The sequence below is a fragment of the Mangifera indica genome, chromosome 1, assembly GCF_011075055.1.
Source record: "Mangifera indica cultivar Alphonso chromosome 1, CATAS_Mindica_2.1, whole genome shotgun sequence".
NCBI classification, from domain to species: Eukaryota; Viridiplantae; Streptophyta; class Magnoliopsida; order Sapindales; family Anacardiaceae; genus Mangifera; species Mangifera indica.
In genome coordinates this window covers 22,438,264-22,448,666 of record NC_058137.1, presented here as the reverse complement: position 1 = coordinate 22,448,666, position 10,403 = coordinate 22,438,264, and the positions used below count along the sequence as shown (strand labels likewise).

At 29.9% G+C, this 10,403-nt stretch overlaps 2 protein-coding genes across 3 annotated transcripts; one reads left to right on the top strand and one right to left on the bottom strand.

Moving 5' to 3' along the window:
• Positions 1–1,212: 1,212 nt before the first annotated feature.
• LOC123205177 (homeobox-leucine zipper protein HOX11-like) lies at positions 1,213–3,210 on the top strand. 2 transcript variants are annotated; one of them, XM_044622178.1, is made up of 4 exons: positions 1,213–1,715; positions 1,855–2,174; positions 2,266–2,345; positions 2,760–3,210. In XM_044622178.1, exons 1-4 carry the CDS (start codon positions 1,469–1,471, stop codon positions 3,088–3,090), a joined length of 978 nt encoding a protein of 325 aa, XP_044478113.1. In that variant the 5' UTR covers positions 1,213–1,468; the 3' UTR covers positions 3,091–3,210. The 2 variants fall into 2 exon arrangements, with proteins under 2 accessions (XP_044478113.1, XP_044478057.1); XM_044622122.1 differs by having other exon boundaries at positions 1,849–2,174.
• A 4,101-nt stretch (positions 3,211–7,311) lies between these two features.
• LOC123205124 (protein trichome birefringence-like) lies at positions 7,312–10,093 on the bottom strand. Its single transcript, XM_044622000.1, has 5 exons — positions 8,951–10,093; positions 8,570–8,762; positions 8,297–8,490; positions 8,053–8,211; positions 7,312–7,912 (listed from the first exon to the last, which is right to left on the bottom strand). The coding sequence occupies exons 1-5, from the start codon at positions 9,919–9,921 to the stop codon at positions 7,546–7,548; spliced, it is 1,884 nt and encodes a 627-aa protein (XP_044477935.1). The 5' UTR covers positions 9,922–10,093; the 3' UTR covers positions 7,312–7,545.
• Positions 10,094–10,403: the final 310 nt, after the last annotated feature.

Here is a 10,403-nt window from a genome sequence, read left to right as displayed (position 1 = left end):
GCCTATTTTTATTACCACCTTCTTCTAAACCCATCCTCACACCCTGGTGGGGCCGCCGCCTCGTCACCACCGCTCCACCGACATAGCTTCCACATACGCCTTGAATTTTTATCAAACACCCTTCTAAGATGAAATTTTAGTATTAAATAATAATAAAATTATATATATATAGTTTACATTTTAAATTAATAATAATATAAAATTTAATCATATAATAATATATTATCTGTATATCAAATTTTATATATGACAACTTTTAAATTAATTAAATCACATTCATAGCTTAAAAGTGTATTATAACTTTTCACCTCAGAATTATGAAAAAAAAAAAACACTATATATATAATAATACACAATTAATTTAATAACAATAAAATTATATATATATATTTTTAAATATATAATTGAATACATATTTGATGCGTTGTTATATGATTTGATAATTTTAATTTAAGAATAAAATAATATTTAATTATATAATGACATATCAATTATGTACTCAGTTATCAACAAAAAAGTGTGTAACAAATACGAGAATGGAAAAAAAGGTACAAAAATTATACGGGTATAATATCATAAATGGTGAAAAATACATTATAAAAAACAGTCATAAAATTTTGATACAGAATGTGTATATACATTTATAAAAATACGGTAATACCAAACATAATTTTAACACTCTTCGTAAATTGTTTAGTTAACAATTTAAATATAAAATATTCAATTGATGATTAAATCTAATATAATATAATATATAATCAAAATTCAATTATCATAAAAAATTATTGAAAGAAATTAAAGATTTGAATCACAAAAAATTGAGTTTTTTATTTAATATAATTATAACATTATGATAATTAATTGAAAATATAAAGATATTTCTGTATTTTAAAAAATCCATAAAAAAGATAAAAAGTCAAAATAATTTATTTAAAATGCGAATTAAATTTGCCTTTTTACTTAGTTTATAATTTCAGTTTGAGTAGTCTATTTAAGTTATTAATTTCATAACAATTAATTAACATTAACAAAATGATAAATGTTAATAATTATTTTATAATGATGATGATTATGATATGGCCCTTGTTTGGTAAGCATAATAATGTGAATACAGCAACACAGCCAAAAGTAAAAGTAAAATTTTCAGTAAACTCTTTAATGTAATTATTATTCTCCCAACAAATACTTAATTAAATTTGAACATCTTTGACTTCCAAATGACCCCCGAGAAAATTATTTTCTTTGCCTAGAAAATCTCTCTCTCGTGGATGAACCAGTTCATATTTATATACATTCACGTGCGTTCCTTCGTCAACCTTGATTTGTCGGTCAATCTTTACTCACACAAAGCAAATAAATTATATCCCCTGGTTAGGGTTCTTCTCAAGAGTTCTTCTGTATTCACAGAATTTGTTGAATTTTTGAGATATTGAATAGGTTCATCAGTTGAAGTTGATTGTCTTTTAACATGGAACTCGCTTTGAGTCTAGGCGATGCTTCGAAGCCGTTTCCATCGTTTCTTGACAAGTCTGGAGCGACAATCTCGAGGAAAGATCTAGGATTTTGTATGGGTTTAAAGATCAAAGGAGATGATGAAGATGAAGATCATGATCCTGATCTTCCGGTTCAGCTTGATCTTCTTCCTTTCTCTCCGGTTCCTCGTAATCATCCTCCTCCTCCTTCGAAGCTTCGCCTTCCATGGCTGAGAGAAAATGGTAAGTAATATTTTCCTTAATAACCACTTGCATGTTTTTGTTTGGTTCCTGAGAAATCGAAAGAAAATTATATGGTTCAATACTAAAGATCTGAGTTTTGATGGGTTTCATTATTTTCGTACGCTGGTGTTAGAAACAGACGGGATGGGAAGTGGGTTGGACGTGAACCGGTTTCCGATGGCCGTGTCAGTGGAGGAGAAGGAAGCAGAGGAGGGGACGACGGCGCTGTCATCACCAAACAGTACGGTGTCGTCTTTTCAGATGGATTTTTGTATTGGAAACAGTAGAAGCAACAAGAGGGATATGAAAATGGTCGAAACTCACCATCAAAATGAGCGAGCGAGTTCAAGAGTGAGCGACGATGATGAGAACGGGCTAACTCGGAAGAAACTCAGACTCTCTAAAGAACAATCAGCTTTTCTTGAAGAAAGCTTCAAAGAACACAACACTCTTAATCCCGTAAGAATAATATTAACAAAGCTTCTTCTGTTTTCTGTTTTTGCTTCCATTTTTTTTTTTTTGAAACATTTTATGGTTAAAATATTTGCAGAAACAAAAGCTTACTTTAGCAAGACAGTTGAATCTTCGTCCTCGCCAAGTAGAAGTTTGGTTTCAGAACAGAAGAGCAAGGTACTTTTATTGATTTATCAACAACTATAGATATAAACACCATTAATACTTAATACGATAAATCACAGATAAAAAAAATATATTTTTAGGTATATTAAATTAATATATTATAATAAATGATATGATATATATTCTATAATATGATATATATTATTAATACAAATAAATATATTATTTGAAAGACAATGATATGTAATAAATATATATATATATATATATATATATATATATATATATATATATATATATATATATATATATAATTTTAAAAGTATTTGTGATATTTTTTAAATATATGTTATTTAAATTTTTTTATTATTTTTTAAAATTGTTATTTAATATATGATAAGATAGGAAATTGAAGAGAGAGAGAGAGAAATGGGTGATTAAAATAAATTAAATAAATTTTTGCAGGACAAAGCTGAAGCAGACGGAGGTAGATTGTGAGTATTTAAAGAGATGTTGTGAAGCATTGACAGAAGAAAACAAGAGATTACAAAAAGAGCTTCAAGAATTGAGAGCTTTAAAGTCTTCTCAACCTTTTTACATGCAACTTCCGGCCACCACTCTCACAATGTGCCCTTCTTGTGAGCGAGTAGTCTCCGCGACAACCGCCACCACTGTCACTGCCACTGCAGCTGTGGCTGCTTCCACCAATGGCAAGGATAACTCTGTCGCCTTACAATTAGGTAATAACCCTGCTAGGTTAAACCCATTTTCTCAAGCTCAGCAATCAGCTACATGAAATCAATGTTGAAAATTTTAAAAATATATTTATATATGTAAGGCTAAAAAGGTTTATATATTATGTCTACAATCCTTTTTCCATTTGTAAATTTTTTCGCTTGAAGATTTTCTATATTTTTTAGTTTTGTTTTTGTTATTATTTTGTTTTATGGGAAAGTGGAGGCTGTAAGAATTTAATTTATATAAATATTTTTGTTGACACATTATAAAGTGGAAGAATCTTTTCTTTATTTGTTTTATTTTATTTTTTAGTTCCATAATTTTGTGTCTAATTACTGCATAATCATTATCATTTATTTTATTTAGGCCAAAAGACTTATTCTAACCCAAGGTTTAGTCTGTTTCCAAATAATCATTAGTGGGGTTTTAAAAATTTAAAAATTTATCTATTATTTAATTTTTATTAATTTTTTTTCAATTCAATAGATTTTTGAGTTTAATCGAATTTTAAATAAATCAATATTTATATATAGAGCGAAACATATTATAAAATCAAATCAAATTATAGATTTAATTTAATTATAAACTAATTTATAGTTTAATCAATCAAATTGAATGATCTAATCTGATTTTAAAAACACTACTTAAAAAGATTTTGTAGTTAAGAGTTATCAGATTTGTTTAAAGGATCAACAAGTGACCCTGAGGATGACTCTATACGTTCAATAGGAGTAGACAACTCTAAACCTATGAAAATTAAATATGAGTAATATTATGGGATTCGATAAGATGTTCTAAAATTTGCACCATTCGGACGTCATTCATATATTAATAGCTTTTTCATCAACCATCTCACTTTAATATTATATTAAACTAATTTTTTATTTAAAAATATTCATTGATGTATATAATATTACTCATTAAATATTGTATATATCCACCTGATTCAAGAGGGTAACAACATAACACTTATTTTGGGACTTTCTTTCTATCATGACACAAGCTTGTATTGAAGCCACATGGGCAGTCTCATGTCATAGTTTCAAATTATAACTCTTTGGATGCGTTTGGTTCAGATAATTTTTTATTATTAAAAATGATAAATATTTAATTGGTATATATTTTAATGCATTTCATCTATATATATAACATTATTCATTAAATATTGTATATATCCACCTGATTCAAGAGGGCAACAATATAACACTTGACGGGGAACTTTCTATCATGAAACAAGCTTGTATTGAAGCCACATGGGCAGCCCCATGTCATAGTTTCAAATTATAACTCTTTGGATGCTTTTGGTCTAGATAATTTTTTATTATTAAAAATAAAATATTACCAAATTAATTAGAATATTATTGAGAATAAATTGTTATTATATTTGATAAAAATTGATAATTATAAATAATTATTGTGTTTGGTTAGAGTTAATAAAAAATATTAAAATATTATTTTACTTTAATGTTTTTAAATATAATTATTTTAAGATATTTATCATGTTATTTATTATATTAATTGAAAATAAGAATATTTTTATCCAAAAAAATTTAAATAAGAATATAATTATAACAAAATCAAGAGTACATTTATCATCTTTTAATACATAAGGTAGAAAAACAATTACATTATCTCTAATATTATTATCTTTTACATCAATATTGATATTAAAATATTTTATTATATGATAAATCAAATAAAATAATGTTAATAATTAAAAATAAATTATTAAAATAATCGTTTAATATCTGAATCAAACGTTTTCTTTTTATTTTATTTTGGTCCAAATTAAGGTACATTCTATCCAAAACCCTAGATTTTACATTGAACTGGGCTTCAAATGAGGCCCAATCGGGCCTGCCCCAAGCTTAAGCCGGAAATTTCTTTCCGGCTCGGCCTTGAACATATCGGGCCCGAATGGGAAGGCTTGATTGACAGGCCTCTGTCCAAACTTAAATAAGAACAAGTTTATAATACAATTTAAATTGCATTCAATCAATATAAAAAAATATAGATTTTGGCCCAACGCAGCAAATAAAGATCTGTGAGGTAGGTTGGGCACAAACTGAATTTCCTCTTTGGGCCAACTAATTGTTCACAAAGATTTGTTTCAAACTTCAATGAGGACCTTCAGGAACTCCTCGTCATTTGAGCCAGAATATAAAATCATAAGTTGGAAAGCCATTTATTATTTACAACTGTGCTTAAATTCAAACTGAGTTTATTTAAATTCAAACAAACTTAATTTAAGGGAGCTCAAACCTACCAGTTTAACATTTTTTAGCTCAAGTTTTGACATGTTCAACTCGTCAAGCTTGCAAGTTTAAATATTTTGATACAAAATAATGTCATTTTCATAAATATTAAATAAAACGATATTATTTTAATAATAAACTAAGCTATAAACTCAATTCGAATCTAACCTTATCACAACTTATGTTTATGATATATGTTTTTTTTTCTCTGTGATAAGGAATCTCATTTGGTTGAATCCAATCATTAAATCAGTAAATCTTGTAACTCTTAGATAGGTTACTCAAACAATCTACTGTCAGAATCTCCTACTTCACTATGAACATATTAAAGAGATATTAACTTGTGTACTAAAGTCAATTTACGAGAGTGTAATTTAAACAGTCCTCTAACTCTATGCTTAAGATTTCATACCTTAACTGACTATTCTATTATAGATGAGTTATGACATATGTATTTGTTTTTTGAAATAATAGAGAAAGCAAATATAAACAATTATCATTTCATATACATTGTCGGTCAATTTTTAACAAATTGATCATATTTGAATTATATTTGTCAAATAAATACAAAATTTCAAAATTATTCGTTAATATTATATAATTTTGTTTGCCTCACACACACCCATCCTATTAGGGTTTAATTTTTTTGAGTCCACTATCACACTATCATCGTCCCTACTCACAATATATTTTCGATCAATGAATATATGAATCCCTCAAAATTGGATATATAGAACCAACAAATATTTATTGATTCTTATATTATATTTTAATTTTTAACACATATTATTATATAATTAAATTTTATTTTATTTTATTTTTAATTTAAAATCATCTAATAACAATAATACTTTATCTATATATATCAAAAATGTATATTTGAGCCTAAATAAAATAATATTTTTGGGGAACAGATTGAAGAAATTTGCAATAAATATTCAGTCTATATTTTTGTCGTATGATACTTACATAATAATCATTTATTGGGCAATTAAATTCACGGTTTCAATACAAAATTCAAACACTAGGATTTATAGATGGGATGTTAGTGCGTAAGCTGATTAATATTTTAGAATTTTTCATAAGCTGACCAACAAAACACCAATTATATTCAAACAAAAGTTGGATAAATTGTCAAGCATCCCCATGTGACCAAGTGAGAAAAGGACCTATTGGTCGGTCCATCTTCAATTCATTTTGAGGCCAAAAGACTTGTTCCCACCCAACGTTAAATGTAATCCCAAACTCCTAGCCTCTAATTTTCAAAACCCTAAAATCTAACTTATAAATAAAATTCTTATAAAATTCTCAATTAAAATTAAAGATAAAATAATTATTTAATAAAATAATCTTAAAAACTAAAATTTCATCACATTCTCCCCTTTTCCCCCTCCCCTCAGTTTGAAAATCTAACCTTTACCCTCACTCAAAGTTTGAAAAGTAGTAATTTTACCTTTAAGATTTTAAAATCATCGCCAAAGAAAGCAAAGTTCGTTGCCTTCGACCACATTCGTCCTCCCACTTGGGCTATCTCTCCCTACCAACTTGTTTCCACCCATCGATTAAAGTGATTTACTCTGACAAAGACGAAATCATCTTCATTAGAGTGTCTTTGTCTCAGACGAAAACGTCATCCTTATCTGAGTCAGACGATATCACTATCGTCAATGGATAGGAACAAATCGACAAGAGAAAATATACTGAGAGAAAGAGTCAATGTAGCCGGAGACAATGAACTTTACTGTCTCCAACGATAGTTTCAAAACTCTAAGAGTGGAATTGCTACTTTTCAAACTTTGGATGAAAGAAAATTATTAAATTTTCAAACTAAGAAGAAAAACACAAAAGAGTCTTTTGGCCTTCATTTTGACTACAAAAAATAAAATCACATTTAACCAATCCTAAACTAGTCTACAAAACATAAAGTTTTTAAAGTTAGATAAAATCAACACGAGAATTTTCACATTTGAATAATTTTAATTATGCTTAACAAACTATACAACTGGTCATTTACAATCCTCAAATGCCTTCAATACTATAAGAATTTTATTTATAAAAAGGAGTATTACATTTTAGCATTTTTGCTCTTGAATTTCTCATAATTTATAAAAAAAACAAAAATTGTTGGATCTTCTTCATTTGGGTTTTTGTTTCTACAATTTCTTTATATATATACACGATATATGTATAATTCCTACTAATTAATCAAGATCAAATTATAACATAAGCAACTCATATTTGGGAGGAGTTTTTTATTTTTACCCGTATCTCTTCTTCTGTTTCTGGTGATGTTGCTGCATCTTATTCTCTTTGATTAAGAGTTCAGCATAGAAAAGCTCATTCCAGGCGTCCGGCACACCTGGAAGACACCAGTGGCTGCAGTCCTGGAACTTATATTGCAATCTTTGGTCTTTGGAGATGTTGCGTTTCTTATATATTGATGGGTGACCATCCTTCCGGTAATCTGTCAATCGGGTGATGTTTAAGTAGGTGACATGCGTTTTCATCCCTCTCAGTACCTTCTCCAGCACCAGCATCTTTGGGGGATATTGTCGTAGATATGTCGCATACTTGATTGGTTCAGTCTCGTTGTCACATGCTCCACCTGAATTCCATTGTCCGCCACTGCACAATAAAATCAACATTTCAAAAATCATTACCATGCGAAAATACTCTCCTTCAAGGTTCAGGATGCTGACTTGCTGAGGTTCAAATTATAATAACAACTCAAAAACAATTTGGATGGTTGAAGTAAATAATGTTACCTAAAATGGGTGGCAGAGTAACCCCTGAAGAAAACCATAGATTTTCTCGGATTTACATTGGCGTCAACCCATCTCGCCCATGTTGTTAAAGCTTTCCGGAAAGCCTCAAGAACATTAAGTTCACCATACACATGGCCACCTTCTTGGTAATAATCTTTCCTGCAAATTTCCCTCTTCAATTTAGTCAATTGATTATCAAGAACAAACAATTCCACTACAAGAATATTTGAAGTAACTAACAAACCCCTTGGAAGTTTTCTCGTGTGTCCACCAGTGTCCAGTGTTGAAGATGATGATATCTGCGCTTTTATATTTATCAGATGACCTCGTCACTAAATCGAGTCTAAGTGTCTCCTTTGTGGCTCCGTTTTTATCAGGCATTTCCCATTCTTGAACTAAGAAAGGAGATACAAAGAACTCCACAGAGAAGTTATAATCCTATCCAACAAAATGAACTTAACTAAATTATCGAAACATCAAACACATATAAACTACACATCAATCAACAATAGCATACTTTGAAAATGAACGAATACGAATCTTCACCGCGAAAATAGTGTCTTCCATGAGCTTCGAAAACATTCTTTGGATCTTTTGCCGTGTTTCTCAGAATGCAAACAAGAGATTCCCACATATTCCTATTCAATGAATCACCGACAAATACTAGCCTCTTACCTCTCAACAATTCCAACATATGGCTCCCATTCAACCTTCCATTTACAACAATTCATACATTAATGTCAAACTCAACAACCCTATTGAAAAATTAATACTAAAATCAAAGATTCAACATCCCTAATCTCCTTAAACATCCCAATCAACAGAATCATCAATTAATCAACAAGTTTAAACTGTATAATCTTAATGAACATAAAAGGATCAAAATTGAGGACAATACCTTGGCAAAGTGCAGCCTTTAGGCTTCCATTTGAATTGCTGAAAGAGTTTATCAGGTCTACCATTAAGAGCACAACTGAATTGCTCATCAATGAAACGGCAAGAGCCTGGTTTATAAAGGGGATAAGAATGATCCTCAACCCACTCTCCATCAAACAAATCACAATTCATTAAACTCTCCATCACACTCTCAGTCCCTTGCTTTGCCACCACCATCTCTGGACTACTCCCATAGCCTTTTTGTTTTGGGGATGCTGTGTAATTTGATACTGGTGACTTAGGCTTCACCAATGGAGTAGGAGTGGGACTTGAACTTGAACTTTTTGCTATGGTTTGATTAGAAGGTAATGCTGTCTTTGGTGTTGGGGGCACTGCTGAAGTGGTCTGATTTGGCTTCAAAATTTGATTTTTATTAGAAGATTGAGAACTTTGCTTGGTGCTTTTTACAGGTGAGGGTTGTTTATTGGCAATTGAAGTTTGATTTGCATGTAAGACCTTATTTTGATGAGATGAAAAGTCAGAACTTTGAGTGTGGTTTACATTGGGAGATTGAGATTGGTTCACAGTGGTGGTGTTATTGGATCTGGTGGAGTTAAACAAGTTTTGGGGTTGAGCATGAACTTGTTTTGGGGAAGAAGAAGAAGAAGAGATGTTGGGGAAAAAGTAAGAGAAAACAGAAGAGAACTGAGATCTATAAGAGCTTGAAGAAGATGGAGACGAAGACGAAGACGAAGAAGAACTTGAAGTTGAAGAAGTGACACCGAAAATATTAGAGAAAGAGAGGGCGGAAGAAGAGGGATTAAAGGCCACGAAAACAGTGAAAGCAACAAAAACAAACATGACCACATATACAAAAGCAAGCCTTCTTCTGGTTTTCAAGAGAGAAAAGAGGCTCTTGAGGTCTGTAATCACTTTAACTCCTCCTCCATTAACGGAGGACAGGTGCTTTGTGGCGTCTGCCGTTAAGGGCATCTTTTTCTTCCTGTATTTTTATGCTTCTTCTTCCTCTTCCTCTTCGACGGTTTGTCGGAAGTGTAAAAAGATAGAAACAAAGATAGAGAAGAACTCCTAAAGTTAATGTAACTGTTGGAAAGTTTGAGTTAGAGACAAGAGAGAGGCTCTGAGGAGAATAGAGAAACAAAAAGAGGAAGGATTATGAAATATAAATTACTTACCAAAGAAGGAATTATGAAAAATATATTTTTTATAATTGTGTTTATTAGGATATTTAAATATTATTTTAATAATATATTTTTATTATTGATATTATATTATTTGATTTATTATTAAATAATTTTAATTTTATTATAATTATATTTTTATTTATTAATATTAAGAATATTGTGGAGTAATTATGCTCAAATATATTTAAATAAAATAATTTATATGTTGGAGTAACCAATACTTTTCTAATTTCTGGGACATAGCTAGTTCTCGGGGGGGGGGGGGGGGGG

Bases quoted from the DNA above. Each gene is read 5' to 3' on its own strand.
- LOC123205177 (XM_044622122.1), top strand. From the start codon at position 1,469: ATGGAACTCGCTTTGAGTCTAGGCGATGCTTCGAAGCCGTTTCCATCG. The intron at 1,716-1,848 runs GTAAGTAATATT...CGCTGGTGTTAG, and splicing joins TCCATGGCTGAGAGAAAATG to AAACAGACGGGATGGGAAGT. The intron at 2,346-2,759 runs GTACTTTTATTG...AAATTTTTGCAG, and splicing joins TTTCAGAACAGAAGAGCAAG to GACAAAGCTGAAGCAGACGG.
- LOC123205124 (XM_044622000.1), bottom strand. From the start codon at position 9,921: ATGCCCTTAACGGCAGACGCCACAAAGCACCTGTCCTCCGTTAATGGA. The intron at 8,491-8,569 runs GTATGCTATTGT...TTTGTTGGATAG, and splicing joins CGTATTCGTTCATTTTCAAA to GATTATAACTTCTCTGTGGA. The intron at 7,913-8,052 runs GTAACATTATTT...TTTATTGTGCAG, and splicing joins TACTCTGCCACCCATTTTAG to TGGCGGACAATGGAATTCAG.